The following is a 21,984-nucleotide window of genomic DNA, read 5'->3' on the forward strand; positions in this document are numbered from 1 at the left end:
CTGCTTTGTTATACCATTTTTTAGATACTTTTCCTTGTTTCAATCTATATACATTCAAGTATTCATTACCCCGTCCCGGATTTGAAAAATTTTGTTAAAATTTTTGCCCCCAGCCAAAATATGGTTGATTTATGCATAAAAATGACCCATGCAAAATATTTTTTCTGTAATGCAAAAATTGCGACGGTACAAGCACTGCAAATTTTTTTAAATCTGCAAAAAACCTTGTTTTTATGGCTTTTTGGGGGCTTTTGTACCATCCCAATTTTAAAGATTTTTACGAAATTTCAATTCGAGTGTGATGATATATACCTGAAATTTACCAAAAAAAATGGGGGCAGTCTCATTCATAACATATGAAGGTGTAGCAAGTAATCTTCCAAATACAAAATTGTCAAATTGCATACATATATATTAGGGTTGGGCCGGATTCTTTTTTGGATGGATATTGGATATCTGGCTGATTTATAATGCCAGATATCTAGCAAATATCCGGTAATTTGGCCGGATATCTGGTTATTCGGCCGGATATCCGGTAATTTGCCGGATACCAAATATGTTGCATTTTAAATCATCCAGATATCCGGTATCCGGCCTATCTCTATTATATAAGTATGAAATTTGTTTGATACACAAAACTATCCCTTCTGTAGATTAAACTTAGCGGTTGAAACGTTTATACACTTAACTTAATAAACCAATTAATCAAAATTCAATAAAATTCTCAAAATTTGTTAACCTAATGATATAGAAAAACAATTATAAAACTTCTTGGGACAAGTGAAATAAAAAGTCCAATTTCCCCTCCATCTCTGAATTATACCAGAGTGTACCAAAAGTCTAATAATAACTAGGGAGGCAGAGCACAATGGGCTGTTAATTACACTAGTCCCCAAAGTTTTACAACTTTTTCATTTGTTTGCTCAACAACTTTTTAGATTGTTTGAAATTTTAATTGGTTTAATAAGATGTTCCAACCACCTATTGTGATCAACAGTAAGGGCTCCTGTAGATTAAGACTAGAAGTTGAAACTTTTAAACACTCAACTTAATAAATCAACCAAATAAAATTTACTGAATTTCCCCAATGTTTTAACCCAAATGTAAGAAAACACCATTATAACAATTTGGGGACTAATTTAATAAACAGCTCAATATCCCCTCCCTCCCTGAACTGTACAAGAGTTTATCACAAGTCTAATAATAACTAGGGAGGGAGGGGACATTGGGCTGTTTAATACACTAGTCCCGGAAGGTTTATAATAACATTTTTTTTATTTCTTGGCTCAACAACTTTGGAGACTTTTATTGAATTTTAATTGGTTGGTTCATTAGGTTTAGTGATCAAACGTTTCAACCACTATGTTTTCAACAAAAAAGGGTCAGTTTGTGTATCATCATGGGATATACAAATAAATTAAAAAGCCATTGTCTTATTCCTCTAGATCCCTGTACCCAAAGTCTAATAATAACACTTTCATTTTTATTACATAACAAGAAATAACATGTTACTGAAGTATCTAAGGGATAAGACTATGGCTAATGAATGGATGTACATCCCCACTAATAATACACCAAATTAACCCTTCTGTAGATTAAAATTAGTGGTAGAAACGATTGAACACTCAAATTAATAAACCAATCCATCAAAATTTATTGAAAGTCCCCAAAGTTATTAAGTCAACGAATAAGAAAAGGTTATTTTCAAACTTTTAGGACTAGTGTATTAAATAGCCTATTTTGTCCAATCTATTTCTGATACTTATTAAATGCAAATCTTTTCTATAATATGAGTATGAATGAACTCTGTAAAGGTTAGCTCTTTTATTTAATCTAAACAAGTTGAAATTTTTTGATTGAAAACTTTGGTTGATGATTCCTGTAACAATAAGGGTTTAGAAAGTGTAGCAACTCTGCAATCGGTACTTCTGCTTTATAGCTTTAGTTTTTGATATATTAAAGACGTGAGTTTAATGCAAATTATTGCCAGTTTCGCAAGTGCCAAGTCGAGCACATACCCCTCCCCCCCATCTACCGACCTTGAAAAAAGGAAGGGATACTTTCTAGTTTGTTTCTTAATTATATAAGGTAGGTTAGGATAGTTAATATTGGGTACCAGGGACCCTTGCAAGTTAATATAAGGAGGGAGGGGTTGTCAGTGTTTAAAAGACACTTTGAGGGAAAGCACCGAACATCTTTTATAAGCTGAGACATCTTTTTTCATTAAGTCAATACAAAATTAACAGAGATAAACAATGAATAATGACACATAAAAAGATAATGTTAAAAATTATCTAATTTTTACAAGAAGAGCTTCTCCATATTACTTTCTAGCGGTAACGCTCCTAAAGGACTCTTGGGCACCTGAGAGAAGGGTCGATCCTCTAATTTTATTTAAGTGGTAATAACTGAATTATTCCCTGGATCTATCAGAAACTTTACTGTAAAGAAGAAACAATTGCATACATATATAATAGGGTTGGGCCGATACTTTTTTGGCTGGATACCTGATATCCGGTTGATTTCTAATGACAGATAATCGTTATATGGCAAATTACCGGATATCTGGCCGAATAAAAGAACATCGGCCGAATAACCGGATATCTGGCCGAATAACCGGATATCCGGCCAAATAACCGGATATCCGGCCAAATAACCGGATATCCGGTCAAATAACTGGATATCCGGCCAATTAACATATATTTGCCGGATATCCGGCATTATAAATCAGCCAGATATCCAGTATCCGTCCAAAAAAGTATCCAGCCCGATCCTATTATATATGTATGCAATTTGACAATTTTGTATTTGGAATATTACTTGCTACACCTTCATATGTTATAATTGAGACTGCCCCCATTTTTTTTGGTAAATTTCAGGTATATATCAACACACTCGAATTGAAATTTTGTAAAAATCTTTAAAATTGGGATGGTACAAAAGCCCCAAAAAAGCCATAAAAACAGGGTTTTTTGCAGATTTTAAAAACTTTGCAGTGCTTGTACCGTCTTAATTTTTGCATTACAGAAAAAATATTTTGCATGGGTCATTTTTATGCATAAATCAACCATATTTTGGCTGGGGGCAAAAATTTTAACAATTTTTTTTAAAATCCGGGACGGGGTAGTATTCATGTATATATGTAAAGGTTTTGTAATAAAACATACAAACGCCCATTTCACAGCAAATCTAACGGGATTCAAAAGTGGTAGTTATGAGCTAATCTTTAATTACAAGCACGGCTATTCGCTTTTAGAGATTGTCCGCCTTCCAACATAGCTTCATTCTGACTTGGATTCCAAATAAACTGTTTTTTATATTTTTTGTAATTATATTTTTATAATAACTGAATTCATCGGAGAAATACCAAACTGCATAACTTTTGTGTCACTTTTGAGGAAGACGATTCCTATATGACGTTATATAAAGGGAAAAGAAAAAGGGAAGGGGGGAAGAAAATCTCTTTAAAAGAGATGGGAGAAAAGGGAATTGTCTACCTCAAAAGTGACACAAAAGTTATGTAGTTTAGTCTTTCTCAATTCATAATTAAAAATGTATATATGTACGTTCAAGCTCTTTTTTTTTGGGGGGGGGGGATAGGAGAGGTATTTCAAGTTTTGGGGTTGTTTTACAATTTTACACCTCTCCCCCTTGGTCGTCTGTGTTGAAGTATCTTTCCCTTCTTTAACTAACAATAACAATATCTATATGTAGTACTGTAAAACAGTTTACTTGTTGTTACTGTGCTTATTAATGTCCTTGTTTTAGTGTGTTATAAAAGCTTTCTCATACTAAGTTCAAATTACAGTTTATTTCAGATTATTTAATTAGGTGGTCGGAGCAAAAAGACTTGAAAATGAAAATGCTTGAAAATATAAAAAGATTTGGGAAAAAATACTTTCTAGAAGGTAATTTTTATTGTAGCTTTGCCCAATCATTCTAGGAATCATTAAATTAGGATAATGTCAGGTCATAGAGTTTGCCTTATGTGTCAGGTGTAAAGTTGATTTTAAAATCAAAATTAAGAACACAGTAAAAGTGTCTGACTGATTATGACGTAACAAAAAAAAATAGCCAATGAGAGGCCACTATTAATCTTACCATTGGTCAATAATGGCCTCTCATTGGCTAATTTTTTTTGTTACGTCATAAGATGTTACTTTTCTAAATTATGACTTATTGCTTCCAGAATCATCACGCAAAGTTTAAAATCGATAAGATTGTTCTTACATGCCTAAATTCATAATCAGATATATGTTCCACAGACATATGGACCGATAATAAGAGTAGAAAAGCTTTGCTTAAAAAATTATCATATTATTTTTATAACTTCGCAAATTACTGGCTGAATCATTTTTATTCTTTTAGGTCAAAAATTGGACCAGAAACAAGTAGAAGCGATAGAAAATTTACCAGAAGATGCTCCTTTCACTCAAAAACTACTTGTCAAACATAGAAGAATTGTAGGTATGTAAATTTGACACGGACGCTCCTTTTACTCAAAACCTCACGTGAAACATAGAAGAGTTGTAGGTACGTAAATTTGACACGGGCGCTCCTTTTACTCAAAATCTACCAGTCAAATATCTAGAAGAATTGTAGGTTAGTAAATTTGTCTCGGATGTTTCTTTTACCAAAAACTACTAGTCAAACATAGAAGAATAGTAGGTTACTAAATTTGACACGGACGCTCCTTTTACTAAAAAACCTCACGTGAAACATAGAAGAATTGTAGGTTAGTAAATTTGACACGGATGCTCCTTTTTTACATAAACTACTAATCAAATAAAGAAAAATTTTTTAAAAAGTATATTTGACTCGGATGAAAACTAAAAAACTACAAGCCAAACATAGAAGAATTGTTGGTTAGTAAATTTGACACGGATGCACCTTTTACTCAATTACCACAAGTCAAACATAGACAAATTGTAGGTTAGTAAATTTGAAACGAATGCTCCTTTCACTTAAAGCTACTAGTCAAATATCAAGAAGAACTGTATAAGGTTAGTAAATTTTTGGACAATTGCCTGTAATGCGATACTATACATGGTTTTTCAGTATGGTTGAGAACCGGTACATATCTAGCGGGTACTAATCTGTTTCGAAGCCATACTGGGAAATATTTTATTCATTTATTCTAGGTATAATGATTCCTTTGGTGACAGTACAACTGTTTTGGTGGCTACAGGTACATATTTTAGATGAAAGGAAGGGACAATGGGCTGTTTATTTCACAAGTCCCCAAAGTTTTATAATAACGTTTTCTTATTCATTGGATAACAACTTTGGGGAGTTTTAATGAATTTTGGGTGGTTTATTAAATTGAGTGTCCATACGTTTTAACCACTAATTGTAATCTACAGAAGGAATATTTTGTGTATTAAGTTAGCATTGGGGATAACCATCAATTAGTCGGCCATTGTCGTATCCCTTTAGACCCCATGTAGATTTTTCATAGAGTGCATCAACTCTATATTGACTAAGATCAAGGATTCTAAGGGATAAGGATGGCGTCTAGCTGCCATTAAAGTTATTGGAAAAGAATGACTTTATTCTTGAATCAATAATATTTCAACTATAACGAGTTTTTTATAACCTTTTGAAAATCTCCATTAGTTAAATAGCCTGGACTAGCCTAGGAGTTAGGGTTTCTTTAGCCTTGCATAGAAAAATAAGCATTTTATTATTGGCTTTTAAAAAGTTTGGGCTGGGTAGGAACGTACAGACAGGCGAACGATTAAAATTATTATGTACCTTCGCTACAAATAAATGAAATTTTCTTTTGTCAAGAAAGAGTGGGGTAGAACAAAGTCAGAGAGCGAGAGGGAGAGAGAGAGAGAGATAGAAAGAAAGAGGGATGTAAAATGTGGCAAATCATTTTAATAGAAATTTTCCATAAAAGAACCATAATTAATTGCTTTAAAAATTGAACTTTAATTGTGTTCTTTTTTTGTAAGTAAAATGCTTTGTTTCAATTATAGCAAGGTGAAATTATTTTTGCTTTATTAAATGGGTATGAAATATGAACACACAAAAATATTTTGCTTGTAAGGTAATGATATCAAAAAAGGGTTCATCAAATCAAACATTGAAACGAACATTAAAAGTTACAGATTGTGTTTTGGTAACAGAATATACTTTAAAAGGATACTATCGGATTCGCCACTAGCCTCTAGGGGCTTTGCCCCAAGAGGTAATTAAAAAAAAATTTTAAATATACAGGGTGAGTCAGAAAAAACTGAGTTTTCCGATTTTCTGATGCAACCAGTAGGAATATGGAAAAAACAATTATAGGTTCTTGTTCTCTATAAAAATATACATTAAACTTAGAAAAGGTGTTTTTGAATATCTCTGAAAACAACGGCGCTTTTTAGAGCATAAAGACTTCAATAAGTGTGTGTGATGACTTTTTCGGCTATCATTTGTACTTTTTATAATAAAAAATGTCTAACATTCTAAAAAGTTAAACAAATATATTTTTTGATTATTAAAATTTTTATTCAACAGATTGTAAATATTTAACATCTTAAAAATACAATTTATTTAAATTAAATTATCACATTATAAATCAAACATTTTGTTGTAATCTATTGTTAAGATTTAATACCTCATGACCGGAATTTTTTCATCTTGTTACCTAAATTCCTCCCCCCTCCCCCTGAATTTCCTCTATATTTGGTGCAAGACTGGATTTTATCTCCAAAATCTCCGCCCCCTTTGGACAAATTATACTTGTGTGTTATAATCCATCATAATAACTTCATTTAAATAGGATAGTTTCTAAAAGGTATTTTTATTTTAAAAATTCAAACCTTGATAACTTTTTTATCTTGAGAGATTTTTTTGTCAAATAAAAAGTTTTTTTTTTCTTTTTACAATAAGCTACTTTATTATAGAAGATTCTTTTAAACCACATGCATCACAATCAAGAAATATAAGAAAAAATGACAAATTGCAGTATTCTAAAAATGCTTTTGTGAGGAGCCAAAAATCATTTCACCTTTAAAACTAATTAAAGTACTTTTCTTAGATCTTTTTCTAAATAAATATTGAAATTTTAAGATTTTTTTATACAATATAGATGAGTTATTTTAATTTTTTTTATCAACATTTTTCACACAAGGCATTTTTTGACACCATACACCTATCATAGAGGCCGCATTTTTAGAGATAATGAAAAACACCTTTTGCAAGTGCTTTTGTACAGAGAACATGGACATATAATTATTTTTTCTGTATTCCTTCTGATTGTTTCTGAAAATCGAAAAACTCAGTTTTTTCTGACTCACCCTGTATAAATTTTTTTGAGGGGGTTGGGAGTGTCTCATCCCCCAAGGTAATAGCCTAAAACCACCACAGGATGGACAGACAGACATACGGACTGACAGCATTCTACTTTGTATTATAGATTAACAAAAGTATGCTATTTATCAATCACAAAATTGATTAATATGCAAAAGCCTTTTTTTCATTCTTAATTAGATATACATACATAGTAATATCTTATTTTTTTTGTTTCCGAGCTATCCGTCATAGATAAACACATCCTGAAGAACTGGGTAAATTATATATTGCAAAGATATCATTGATTATTGAACTATAGTAATTAATTTGGGTACCTTGGGTTATGGAGTAGCTACTAAAACCTTTTCCGTGCTTACACCTAAATTATAAGGAATCTTCGCGGCTAAAATCTGGTTTTAACCAGATTTTATAAATTTGCATTGCAACTGCAACAGCATGAACCTGAAAATACAGGGATTCATAAATTAATCTCCTCAACCCATCAAAATTAAACTTAGAATTTTAGGTACAAAGTTCTGACCCAAATTTTAAGCTAACCAATGGCAGAGCAAGTCTTAACCCTTCGGGTAGAGTCATTTTAGGTTCATTTTCCTTTCTCTCTCTCTCTCTCTCTCTCTCTCTCTCTCTCTCTCTCTCTCTCTCTCTCTCTCTCTCTCTCTCTCTCTCTCTCTCTCTCTCTCTCTCTCTCTCTCTCTCTCTCTCTCTCTTATTCTCTCTAAACATTATTAAACTCCTTTTTTTATTTGTATTTCCTTTGAAATCTAAGGTGTTATGTAATTTCAATATGTTTATTTCATCTTTTTAGCAAATTTACTTGCATATTTTTTGCAGACACAAGACGGTAAAAACAATTTCAGAGGCACTACATTATATTTTTACGCATTTTTATTGAAAGTATACAATGATATAGATTGGATAAAATCTTTCAAGTATTTCTTGTTGGTCAGCATTTTTAACATGCAAAACATGATCTATAATGTTTAGCTTTCCTCACTCTGTTTGCACGTATGTTTGTCCCGTTAGTTTTCTTACAATATCTATCAATATTGCTATTACATTGATTCTAAATTTAGTAAGGATCTAGCAATATGCCCACTTGATCTTTTCATGAAAATCCCATTCTCGAATTTCATTCTTCTGCTAACCTAAAAAGTTACTTTAGGGGCCTAGAAATACATGTACAAAATTTCAGCTCTTTATCTCTACTGGCGACCTAGCGCCAGGCATGAAAATATCAACAGATAACGGTAGCACGGCGGTTTTAACAATATCTCAGTAATGTGCAGGTTTTAAGCTCTTCTGCATATTTCAATTTAAACACATAGGGCCAAAGATATTATATCCAAAAAAATCTTTTGTCAAAGTCTACTCTACACCTAGCGCCAGTCAGTTTTCTAAAATCATGCATTTTATACCTGTGAAAAATGAAATCGCCAGCGTTAGGTGTAGAGTAGACTTTGACAAAAGATTTTTGGGATATCATATCTTAGGCCTTATGTGTTTAAGTTGAAATATGCAGAACACCTAAATTCACCTTCCAAGCCATTCTCTATGCATTTTAAATTTTTTTATGAAATAACGGGATTTCAAAACTGCCTTTTGAAAAGGCCTAAAAAGTATCTTTTTTTGTCCCTTTTTTCACTGTTTATAGTTACAACTTATTAAGACATTATTCTCAGTTTTTAAAAAATTGGCGCTTCCAGCACCAAAACCGGCAAAAACAGGCAGTTAAACTTCTGTACCCCTACTTAACCCCCTAACAGACCCCCCCCCCCTCTATCTCGGCTCCTGTTACAGATAGAGACGTAAAACTTTTTTCTGGTGGTTCATGTATATTTTTAGAGAAAATTACTTTTCTAGTCATAGCGGTGAGACCGCTTCTTATCCGCTTTTTAGCAGCCAGCCGCTAAATATTAAAACTACTGTAGAGCAGCCAATTTTTTTAAAACAAGAATTTGCCATGTGTTGCTAGAATTTGCTATGTTTTGCAAGAATTTGCTATGTTTTGCAAGAATTTGCTATGTGAAGGACAGAAAAGCTATGTTTTGTGAGGTTTTGCTATGTGAAGGACAGAAAAGCTAAGTTTTGCAAGATGTAGGACATAAGCAGCCTTCCTAATGTAAGAATTTGTCAGACAAAGGACATAAGTCATCTCCCTTAAGTTAGATTTTGTTAGATGAAGGACATAAGTAGCCTTCCTTAGATCAATTTGATCAATTTCCAGTGACTTCTGTCCTAATTAGGAATGACTTTGTTTTCTTTCCTATTTCTAAATGTTAATTTATTTAATTGCCTGCGTCTGGCATCTGACTAAAATAAAAATCTATTACATTAGTTTCAACAATTAACTGTGTTGCCCCTTTCTGGACCTTAATCAGCCAATTTTTGTATTCTTTTATTGTGATCATAAACAGATAAAAATATTAACTAACGCCGCCAACCGCCATTTTACTGCCAAAATTGGTGGTTTCCTTTAATTGTTGTTTTATGGCGATGGTCAGAAAAGGTATTTTTTGTTATAAAAAATAATAGTTCGTTGTAAAATTTGGTTTTCTTAGCTTTAAAATTGGCTGCTCTACAGCAGTTTTAATATTTAGCGGCTGGCTGCTAAAAAGCGGATAAGGAGCGGTCTGACCGCTATGACTAGAAAAAGTAATTTTCTCTAAAAATAAACATGAACTACCAGAAAAAAGTTTTACGTCTCTATCTGTAACAGGAGCCGAGATAGAGGGGGGGGGGGTCTGTTAGGGGGTTAAGTAGGGGTACAGAAGTTTAACTGCCTGTTTTTGCCGGTTTTGTTGCTGGAAGCGCCAATTTTTTTTTAACTGAGAATAATATCTTAATAAATTGTAACTATAAACAGATAAAAATATTATTTAGCGCCACCAACCGCCATTTTACCGCCAAAATTGGCGGTTTCCGTTATTTGTCATTTTTCGGCGATGGTCAAAAAGGTATTTTTTTGTTATAAAAAATAATAGTTCGTCATAAAATTTGGTTTTCTTAGCTTTAAAATTGGCTGCTCTACAGCAGTTTTAATATTTAGCAGATGGCCGCTAAAAAGCGGATAAGGAGCGGTCTGACCGCTATGACTAGAAAGTAATTTTCTCTAAAATTACACATGAACCACCAGAAAAAAGTTTTAAGTCTCTATCTGTAACAGGAGCCGAGATAGAGGGGGGGTTCTGTTAGGGGGTTAAGTAGGGGTACAGAAGTTTAACTGCCTGTTTTTGCCGGTTTTGGTGCTGGAAGCGCCAATTTTTTTTAACTGAGAATAATGTCTTATCAAGTTGTAACTATAAACAGTGAAAAAAGGGACAAAAAAAGATACTTTTTAGGCCTTTTCATTTTTCACAGGTATAAAATGCATGATTTTAGAAAACTGACTGGCGCTAGGTGTAGAGTAGACTTTGACAAAAGATTTTTTTGAATATAATATCTTTGGCCTTATGTGTTTAAATTGAAATATGCAGATGAGCTTAAAACCTGCACATTACTGAGATATTGTTAAAACCGCCGTGCTACCGTTATCTGTTGATATTTTACATGCCTGGCGCTAGGTCGCCAGTAGAGATAAAGAGCTGAAATTTTGTACATGTATTTCTAGGCCCCTAAAGTAACTTTTTAGGTTAGCAGAAGAATGAAATTCAAGAAAGGGTATTTTCATGAAAAGATCTAAATGCCCACATTGAGGATTCTAACAATGACATTAAAGGTTTAAACACAGGCTAAAAATATAGCGCTCTATTTTTCATGTATTGCCCTTTTTTAGCATTAATTTTTTCCCCAATTTTAATAACCCACAAATAATTTTACTTTGAAGTAAAAAGTTTCGAAACCATGCAAGTTAGGTAAATGTTAAAGGACTTTTGTATTTCTGATATCTATGTTCCTTGTAATTAACTTTTGGAAATGTAAATTGAAAGTACTAGATTAAGTTTTCTTCTAAAAAAATAAATGTATTGTTGTCAATTGCCTAATAATTTTGTCCTTGTCAAAACGTTTTAGGTTGCCTTGGTAATACGATTGTTCTGAACATTGCATAATAAGGACAACCTTATTCATAGAATTTACCTGATAATTAATAATATTAACATTAATGTCGGATCTTATACAAATTAGCCTCAATCAAAATAGCATCTAGTACAAAATAGCCTCGCAACATTTACTTAAGGAATACAGCCTAAACTGTTAATAATAATCATGACCGCAGCGCTCGGCCCCCTGGCCTGCCTATAAAAGTTATATCTAAGAGCAGAATTATAAATTTGCACTTTAACATCTTAAACTTTGTTTTCAATTCATGCCAACTTTTTTCAATTCATGTTGTAAAGTTTAGAAATAAATTAAAGGTAAGTGAGCTCTAATTTTTTGCGTTATGTATGTTGTATTTAAAAATTTATAGAACAGAAACAATGCCTAGGCATGCAAATATCACAAGATATTTAGATTTAATAATTATAGAAAAGCTTCGCCTTTAAAAAGAGTGCTAATCTCATAAGGACTCTTTGGCTAATATTAAACAATATAGCAATATATAACAATGCTCAAAAGTTAAGCCATTTTGCCATTTTACTAAACAAACGCTTTGCTTCTATGTAAATATTTTTTTCCTTGTTTAGGGTAAATGATTTATCAAATTAAAATTTAAAAAACATTACATAAAACAATACAACACTAAAAATGACATTTTCAATTAAGATTGAGAATTTTCTTAATTTTCTTTATTTCAACTTCAAATACTACAATCTGATATTTTAAATTGAATATTTTTTTACTAAAGAGTACAACTTGCCATGTACTATATTGAAATTACTAGCTGCTACGCCATCCTTGTTTAGGATAAATGATTTATCAAATCAAAATCTAAAAACATTACGTAAAACAATACAACACTAAAAATGACATTTTCAATTAAGATTGAGAATTTTCTGAATTTCCTTTATTTCAACTTCAATTACTACAATCTGCACAGTGGGATCTTTTGACAAATATCGGGACATTAAGAGTAGGCAAAAGTAAACTTCAATAAATAAGCTTGTATTTGAAGAAATGATGTAATTTCTTTTGCTTTAACTCGGAAATAACTTAAATTTTGCCTCTGTTAACTTCTAATGTGCATTTGGTAAGTACGTCTTGCTGTTTTGAAGGAGCGAAGCTACCCTATTTTTAAATAATCTATAAAACTTCATAACTTTAGTTAGGATAGGAATATTTTAACAAAATCAACGTCTATGTAAATATTTCTTCAATGCAAACAATGTTTGTGAACAAGAATATAGCGTCAGGTGCACCCATTTCGAGTCCCGGCATTTTTAGGTAGGTCCAGTATAAGTAAAATAGGACACTTATAAGGCATGTTTTCAAATATTTTTTTTACAGATATAAACAACAATAACATAATTTTCAAAACACTTTTGATTTTGTGTTAATACCTTTATTCTAAGTCTAGCTATCTTCATTTAAAGTTTGTATAAGAATATAAGCATAATTACTTAAATTATATTCTCTCTCAAACGTATATTTCTCTCACTCTCTCTGATGCGTATATAATGTTTTTGCAATATTATAATTAATCCCCATATTTGAATTTCTGCTGGACCAAAACCAGTTAGAACTACAAATTTTTTTAGAACACATGAAATTTAGCAAATTTAATTGCTAAAATAAAAGTGTTTTTAAGTCATCTTTATTCAACGACTCCTTTATCCCTTAATGTCCATTAAAACCGCGAGAACGGCAAAATCGTTAAAAATCACGCCAACGGCGGCAAATAACGGCGAAACGGTTCGCCGGAGGCAAATAATGCAGAAGTAAAGAAAGATCCGCCTTAAAAAGTTTGAAAATATTGCAGAGATGACTTTGGGCTCTAAAATGACTCCTTCCCCCTCTAACGGGGGAAAATTTGAAATTGACAAGAACGAAATTGTTCAAACCATGCAATGTAAAATGCTCAATTACTCAAAAACGGACAAGAGGCCCCAGGTTGTGAAAACTGTTTTATACACAATACATGTTGTATATTGATATTATTATTGCAAAACCCGGGGCCTCCTGTCCGTTTTTCGGTAAAATGGAGAAAACTGATTTTTTGGGTTAAAAATCTTAATATTTTTGGTGAAATTTTCTCACAAAATGTCAATTTACACCACCAAAAAAATATTTTTTAAAATTTTTTCTTTAATTAGACATTGGTACAGGTATCTCAAAAGTACCTCAATAATTTTTTTTTTCATAAGATGAACATAAATGTATTTTTTGTTGCTTTGAAAAAATTGTGTAAAAAAATCTGGAAAATCATCAAAACTGAAAAGAAATTTTTCACTACCTTTTTTAAAAATGGCATAAATCCGCCAAAAATTAATATTTTTTAAAAATTTCTTTTCTAGCTGTCTACTTACAGCCATTATTAATTCCTAGGATAGATAAAAGTCGATTTTGAATTTTTTGGATGTCCCGATTTTTTTCAAAAGATCCCACTGTGATCTGTTATTTTTAAATTAAATAATATTTTTTGACTAAAAAGTATATTTTGTCATGTACTATGTTGAAATTATTACTAGAATAAAGAGATAGGACAATGCAAGTTAGATTATCGACATAAAGATATTGTTATTATATAACCCTACTTTATAAAATACTCTTTGCCCCAAGAGGTATAATTACATCTTCTATTACTTACACAGCAGAACGGATCACAAATTTTCGCACCTACCCAGCAGGAAAACATTTTGCGATTAAATTCGCCAAATTCGTAAAATTCGTAAAATTCGTAAAATTCGTAAAATTCGAAAAATTCGTAAAATTCGTAAAATTCGTAAAATTTGTAAAAAAAAAATGGGGGGGGGATTTTTTTGTTTTTGGGGGGGTTTGGGGTGTCCCACCCTCCAAGAAAATAGCTTAAAACCACCGCAGGACCAATAGGTATATACCCTGAAGAGTAGAATCCAATCGGTTTAGTGGTTACCGAGATTTTAAGGGACAGACAGACGGACAGACATCAAGCTACTTTGTATTATAGATTAAGTCAATATATAGCAGGGATATGATATAGATGCACTACCACTCCAGATAAGGAAAAAATTTTCCAGCCTTCGAAACCTATTAATATCCGCTGGATTAGAACCGGTTCTAATCAATACTGAAAGTAATGTATCGTATCGTATTTTTCCAGTTTTCCTACGAATATAAAAATGAATAACCATAATATTAAAACCAGTATGTTAGCCCGTGCCTTCGGCATCTCGGGGCTAACAAAACTGGTTTCAATCATATAATTGTACATTTTTATATCCGCGGAAAGTTGTTTATAATACTATTCACGTTTATCCACAAGGTTTTAAAATTATTTTTGTTTAGGCTGGACGTTATGACTACTTTTCACTGTTTCCAGAAAGATATTTGATGACAATAACCATGATATTTGGGGCTACAGTTGCAGGTAAACTTTGACTTTGGTTGACTTTCGTACACTTGTTGTCGAAGCATTGACATAAAAACATTATAATATAAAGGAGAAAGATTTTTTTGTCTTTTCGATAACTACACAACTGATTGAGTTCTTCTTTTTAGTTAAGCTTCACACATAGGTTTTTATACTTTAGCTTTGTTATAGTTTTAAGCTAATTTCTGCCCTCTTCTTACTTCTTTATAGACAGTGTCATGTCCCTAGATGCTAGGAGCACAGCCGCCAGTATTTATGTACGTTTTTTTATGTACAAATAAACAACAAAATAAAATAGATAATGACCTTTCTCTCCTTATTTGTTAAAACTAAAGACTTTAAATCAATTCTGTTCTTTACTTTTTAGTAGCGCAGGTACTTTATAAATAACTTATTTATACTTCCAACAGTCGTCCGTCCTTCAACCTATAATTGTTCTGAAAAATACTGTATATTCCAAGTGTTTATTGAAATAATTATTTCAGGAATGACAAGTGAAGGAGGTGGAGCTGTTGCCTTTCCTGTAATGACTTTGGGTGAAAATATTGGATCAAATTAAGCAAAGCAATGCACATCAATTAAGACAAACCATGACAATATTTCGTCAAGGAAAGCAGAGCATGGCAAAACTGGGCATTCGTCCTATCGACTTCAAACCGTGCATGAAGATTCTATTTTGTTTGAGACAATTTAGGAATGAGGACAAAAAGAGGCAGATTTTAAATTTATTAATCTTGAACTAATTTTTTTTATGACTATTTTGTTTATTTTTAGCTCTTGATGTAAATCCTATGGTAGCTAGAGATTTCTCTCTTATGATTCAATCTGTAGGTAACATTGTTTATCATTTATCCGATATTATAAAGTAATTGTTTTTTTTTTGGCTGAAGCTTAATGTAATTGGATGGTTTCAGGCTGTTTATTACCTAAGTCAGATTCTACGTCCATGATGTTTTAATACAGAGGCAGATATACAAACATCCTAATGTTTTACTAATGTTTTAACTTTGCAAGAGTATAACCAAGAACAAGAAGTTTAGAGGCAGAATCCTCACTCCTCTCCCCCCCTGGTTACTAAAAGGCGTTGTTAATAATTTAATTGCTGCAGTGAAATTTACTGGATAGAAATTATATAATTTGCTTACTCATAGAGTATCTGTGCTCTTTGATTTATTTAAATCATAAATATTTAGGAATGTTGGCAGCCATGTTTACCATATTGTGGATGAAAATCAAGTTAGAATACAGATCTGTCATTTTCTGCAGTCTTGGTGCTTTTCTGGGACTTATTTTAGGTAGGTTTACATGCAGATTATGTCCTAAAAAGTTTCACAAACTTCCTTCTGTTATTGAAGTTTTCTTCAGATATTATGTTATCTTATTATTATGTTATGGTATAAAAAAAATGTGCCTTATTGTTTAAGGTTAGAAAACTAATAAATGAGAAACGTTTGTTTATTATAACTAGACTGTTTTATGACCTCAGTGTATTCTTTACTTTAATGAGCAGATATTGAATTTTGATTAAGCTCTTCATTATAGAAGATATTCCAGAAATAAACATTTGTCATAGAACTTTTTAAATTTTTGAATATTGACTAAATTTTTGTTTAGGTCTGGAAGTAATTGATGAACTGCTTACTCCTGTTCAAAAGAAATTAGGCAAAGAATAAAAACTTTTAATTTTTAGACTTCCGCTTTTTCGCTATTCGAATGATCTTTTAAAAATCTAACAAACAAAAAATGAACTAAAGATCAGTAAGAGAATGTCACGTGTGACGTCATCAAAAATATGTCTAAAAAAAAAGGATGAGAGGAGAAGTGGGAAAGGAAACCCCCCAAAAAGAGATGGGTTTTTATGACGTCACAAGTGACATTTTAGGCTTTCTCATCAGAAAGTAAAGCTAAAAATCAGCAAAAGTTTTATCTATTAAAAAATAGGTTTTGTTACAATTTGGTTCAGCTTTGCCTTCGCTTTGTTTCTTCTAAATAGGTAAGTAGCTCCAGCTTCTCCATTCAGAACTCAGATCTGTTATTTGTTATTTGATTATTATATTTCAGAGAACATAAGAGAAAAACATTTGATGAAATTCAAAGTTTTGGTTTATGGCAGGCCGCTACTCTTACCATTGCAGGTTTTTTTGGAGGTAATTTTAGAGTCTTATTCTTAAACATCTGCAAATAAAGCTAAAGTGTAACGTGTATTCTAGTTGTAAGGTAGGTTTATGCCTAAAAGTTGGTAATCATGCTGTTTTGTACGACGTATATATGTATTACGGTGGACAGAGATAATAATTTATCCAATAGCCTTAGCAACATATTGCCATGCACAATAAGAGCTCATACAGACAAAGGTTATGCAGTCAAATGTCTGTATTTTCTTTGACACCATTTTTACAAAACTTAATTCAGTCGTCATTAATGTCCCTTTACTTTTAAACTCGATAACAAAAGTTATAGAGTAGATATATGTAGGTATTATCTTTAAATCTTGATATTCTAGGAATATTTACTGGTATAGCTGGGAGTGGAGTTGATATCTGTTCTTTTTCAATTCTCACTCTTCTTTTCAGGTTAGAAGAATTTTTATTCAACCCAACCAGCTTAATACTAGCTAAAACAAAATATTATCATTTCACAAAAGTAACAGAATGTCTGTGTGCCTCTAGTGACGTTGCCGCTTGCAGAGAATTAAGAACGATAAACTTTGATACAGTGATAAAATAAAATAGAAAATCTTTCAGTGTCTTGATATGATCATGACTGCGTTAATACTGTAAAACATAAATTACGATTTTTTTTTAGTCTAATAGTAATCTTTAGTTGATATAGACGGTCGGCAGTCCAATGGACGTTCAGATATAGGAACCACTGAAATTACAAAAATGAAAATGATTAGATTACTAAGTTGATGTATATTCTTGATAAGAAATCGTCAACAACAAAAAAATTCAATGATTTTTTTTTCACGGTTAAAAATGTAATTAAATTAGCATTGTTTTAATTAAAATGTAATTAATGTTAAATTTCTATTATTTATTTTTATCAAACATAATTAAAAACATTTGTTACTGTTGATAATTAACATTTAAGAAATTTATTTTTATGAGTTAAGTAATTTTGTAAGTTAATTTTCATTCATTCCTCTTAAAGATTAAACACATAAAAAATGAAACTTAATTTTCCTTGATTAATCAAAAACTATAAAGCAAGTACCATTATCTAACAAAGTATTAAATTATACATTAATTTAAGTTTTGTATTTTTTGTAGTTAAAGACATTAATTATGAACAACCACGTTCTTGTTAAAGTCAAGGATGAATAGTTTTCTTTGTATAAAATCAAATATAAATAATATTTAAACTTATTGTCAACTTACAAAAGAATTTTAATAAAAAAAATTACTTTAGAGTTAGTGAGAAAGTAGCTACTCCCACCTCCATTGTTCTAATGGCTATCAACACGTGTTTAGGTTAGAGAAAAAGATAAATAAATAGATGGATAGATAGAAACATGGATGGATAGATAAATTGATAAATAGATAGATAGATGGATGGATAGATAAATAGATGGATAGATAAATTGATGGATAGATTAATAGATAGTTAAATAGATAGGTTGATAAATTGATGTGTGGATAGATAGATGGATAGATAGATGGATAGATAGATGAATAGAAAGATGGATAGATAGATGGATAGATAGATGGATAGATAGATGGATAGATAGATGGATAGATATATGGATAGATAGATGGATAGATAGATTGGTAGATAAATTGATGGATAGATTAATAGATAGTTAAATGGATAGGTTGATAAATTGATGTGTGGATAGATAGATGGCTAGATAGATGAATAGAAAGATGGATAGATAGATGGATAGATAGATGAATAGAAAGATTGATAGATAGATGGATAGATAGATGGATAGATATATGGATAGATAGATGGATAGATAGATGGATAGATAAATTGATGGATAGATTAATAGATAGTTAAATGGATAGGTTGATAAATTGATGTGTGGATAGATAGATGGATAGATAGATGAATAGAAAGATGGATAAATAGATGGATAGATAGATGGATAGATAGATGAATAGAAGGATGGATAGATAGATGGATAGATAGATGGATAGATAGATGGATAGATAGATGGATAGATAGATGAATAGAAAGATGGATAGATAGATGGATAGATAGATGGATAGATAGATGGATAGATAGATGGATAGATAGATGGATAGATAGATGAATAGATAGATGGATAGATAGATGGATAGATAGATGGATAGATAGATGGATAGATATATGGATAGATAGATGGATAGATAGATGGATAGATAAATTGATGGATAGATTAATAGATAGTTAAATGGATAGGTTGATAAATTGATGTGTGGATAGATAGATGGATAAATAGATGGATAGATAGATGAATAGAAAGATGAATAGATAGATGGCTAGATAGATGGATAGAAAGATGGATAGATAGATGGATAGATAGATGGATAGATATATGGATAGATAGATGGATAGATAGATGGATAGATAAATTGATGGATAGATTAATAGATAGTTAAATGGATAGGTTGATAAATTGATGTGTGGATAGATAGATGGATAGATAGATGAATAGAAAGATAAATAGATAGATGGATAGATAAATTGATAAATGGATAGATAGATGGATGGATAGATAAATTGATGGAATGGATAGATAGATGGATGGATAGATAGATGGATGGATAGATAAATTGATGAATAGACTAATAGATAGGTTAATAAATTGATGTGTGGATAGATAGATGGATATATAGATGGATGGATACATATATGGATCGATGGATGGATGGATAGTTGTATAAATAGATAGATAGATGAAATGTTGACATTATCATGGATAGACATGCAGAAAAAAATAGACATTAATTGAAATCTATGTAATTGTACAATACATATATTGATTTACTGTTAAGGATTTTACTGGCGAGAAGTACAGATGTCCGGGGTTGAAGCTGATGCTTGGGGATATTTCCAGGTTATAATAGCCCACATATTTTTACTTATCTCAGAATCAAGGACATATATCAACCAAAGGATGTCCAAGCTTTTTTTTTAGAAAGAATCAAGTTTTGAAATATTAGGTATAATTTTGTTGTCTATGGTACAAGGAAACTTTAAGTGTTTGGCAGGGAAGCATCTGACCAGTACTTCATTACAAATTTTAGAGATTTTTATTTTAAATTTTAGGTGTGTATACCCGTGGTAGTAATATTTGCCCCCCTTGGTTCTATAATTGCCAGTCATTTTCATAGGTAACATTTTTTAGATCAGCTACTCTGTAACTAGGTTATATTAATATATTAGACTGTCAATCTTGCCAGTAATCCTTACAACTGTTTGTGCTTTGCAAAGTTATTGTTACTACCTGAAGATATTACATCCACAAACTAATGCGAATAGTCTAATTCTTGTGGCATTGTGCGAACTAAATGGCCTTATTGATCAGGTGCTTCGTTACTATAAAATACCTAACAAGATATTTCACTTTTTATTACACAACTTTAAGAAATTTTATTTGTTTTAGGCAAGTTTTGGCATGGATGGTCTACATTCTTGATACTATAGCTCTGGTAATTTATCCTTGTATAAAAAAATATAAAAGTAATAGGATGTCTGTCTTTCTGTGTACATGTCAGAGTGTATGTAGCAAAGAACATCGATAACCGCAGAACCTATAGTTCTTCTTTAAAGTGACGTTTCTATAAGTTCTAAGGAAGGTTTTTTCAAAACTAAAAATTAAAGTAGAAGTGCGATTGAGGCTAGGAGGGGGGTAGCCATTCTTTTTTTAGAGTAGCTACCTTCTAACTAGGTAAAACAAGTTTATATTTTATCACAATAATTTTAGTAACACTGCTACTAAAATCTAAGTTTGTATGTAGCTAAAGTGTTTAGTAAGTATTTCCCTCAAATATTTAGATAATTAACACATACTACTACAAAATAGTTAATGTAAATGATAAATTTATCATAATTAAACATTTTCTTGTCTCTGATGTGTTAATGTTTTTTTACTTTATTGATTTCTTCTATATATGTATTTTATACTTCGAACTATTTTGGTCTTGTTTTAGATATCAGCGTTTGTTGTTCTTAGTGATAAAATTGACCTGGTTCTAGGTCTTGTCTGGTAAGTATAATTATCATTATAAACATTTTAATACTTCATTTCATTTAAAAAGCTGTTACCGTGCAAGAGCCATCTGTTACAATATACGGAAGTAGGTACGGACCAACCCATACCCATTTTTTTATTTATACCTTTTTATGTGATTTTATTTGATTTTAATGTTATCTTTTTTAGTGGTGCCATCTTAATTGGAGGATTTATTTTGTTCTTCATCCTATCAAAAATAGGACAGAAACTTATGGAATCAGAGTTCAATAAATCAAAGTAAGATTATTTATATCTTCTATAACAATGATAATTTTTGGTCCAAAGTGTTGATTTATATTGAATGATTTACATCGATGTTAAGAAAACTTAGAACTAAAAACAAAATAATTATCATACAAAATATTTTCGTTTATCTTTAACTTTTTCAGTAACAGTGTTTTGCTCGTCATATCCGGGTTAAAACATATTTCAATAATTTTCCAACAGTTTAAATCTTTAAGGGTAAACAGCATTGTTTACCATAATTTTTACTAATGGTTTTTTGTATGTTGAAGGGTTAGTATAAAAGGTGGGCCAACTTATTTAGAGTTAATAAAAGGACAGAAAGTACACATATAGAGTAGCTTTGCTTCTATAAGTATAGTGACACACAGACTCTAAGCATAAAGGATTCTCTATTACCCTTTATATTTTCTTTCAGAAATAACAATATACCCGAGGAAGCTTGAGTAGTTCTAACAAAGAAAATTCTAAGAAGCATTCATCAATGATCAAAAATATATTAAATTCAATTAAACAAATACTCAATAAATGTCGGACGAACGGACATTTCAAATTATAGAGTAGCTCCGCTATGGGATTACGGAAAGTGTCATGTGTGACGTCATAAAATACGTTTAAAAAGGATGGATTAGGGGAGGAGTGGGAAAGGAACCCGCTAAAAAGAAATGGATAATAGACGTATTTTTATAACGTCACACGTGACACTTTCTGCTGTCCCCTCCGCTAAAAAAAAATATTATAAATAAGACGTTTGTATTCAATAGCTGCA

At 31.3% G+C, this 21,984-nt stretch overlaps 1 protein-coding gene across 1 annotated transcript in view; it reads left to right on the forward strand.

Moving 5' to 3' along the window:
- The first annotated feature begins 3,791 nt into the window (after positions 1 to 3,791).
- Positions 3,792 to 21,984, forward strand: part of LOC145322233 (uncharacterized) — an 18,280-nt gene continuing 87 nt past the window's right edge. The window contains exons 1-18 of the mRNA XM_080164095.1: positions 3,792 to 3,908; positions 4,369 to 4,467; positions 5,142 to 5,188; positions 14,665 to 14,746; positions 15,235 to 15,285; positions 15,524 to 15,580; positions 15,943 to 16,044; positions 16,364 to 16,411; positions 16,691 to 16,742; positions 16,811 to 16,896; positions 17,253 to 17,322; positions 18,161 to 18,222; positions 19,732 to 19,793; positions 20,006 to 20,070; positions 20,343 to 20,388; positions 20,890 to 20,945; positions 21,120 to 21,209; positions 21,634 to 21,984. The exon at positions 21,634 to 21,984 is cut by the window's right edge and continues 87 nt beyond it. Coding sequence (XP_080020221.1) covers positions 3,857 to 3,908; positions 4,369 to 4,467; positions 5,142 to 5,188; positions 14,665 to 14,746; positions 15,235 to 15,285; positions 15,524 to 15,580; positions 15,943 to 16,044; positions 16,364 to 16,411; positions 16,691 to 16,742; positions 16,811 to 16,896; positions 17,253 to 17,322; positions 18,161 to 18,222; positions 19,732 to 19,793; positions 20,006 to 20,070; positions 20,343 to 20,388; positions 20,890 to 20,945; positions 21,120 to 21,209; positions 21,634 to 21,661 — 1,155 coding nt within the window. The 5' untranslated portion in view covers positions 3,792 to 3,856 and the 3' untranslated portion in view covers positions 21,662 to 21,984. The remainder of the gene's footprint in view (positions 3,909 to 4,368; positions 4,468 to 5,141; positions 5,189 to 14,664; positions 14,747 to 15,234; positions 15,286 to 15,523; positions 15,581 to 15,942; positions 16,045 to 16,363; positions 16,412 to 16,690; positions 16,743 to 16,810; positions 16,897 to 17,252; positions 17,323 to 18,160; positions 18,223 to 19,731; positions 19,794 to 20,005; positions 20,071 to 20,342; positions 20,389 to 20,889; positions 20,946 to 21,119; positions 21,210 to 21,633) is intronic.

This window comes from Acartia tonsa, chromosome 6 (genome assembly GCF_053477335.1).
Source record: "Acartia tonsa isolate MP-2025a chromosome 6, ASM5347733v1, whole genome shotgun sequence".
NCBI lineage: Eukaryota > Metazoa > Arthropoda > Copepoda > Calanoida > Acartiidae > Acartia > Acartia tonsa.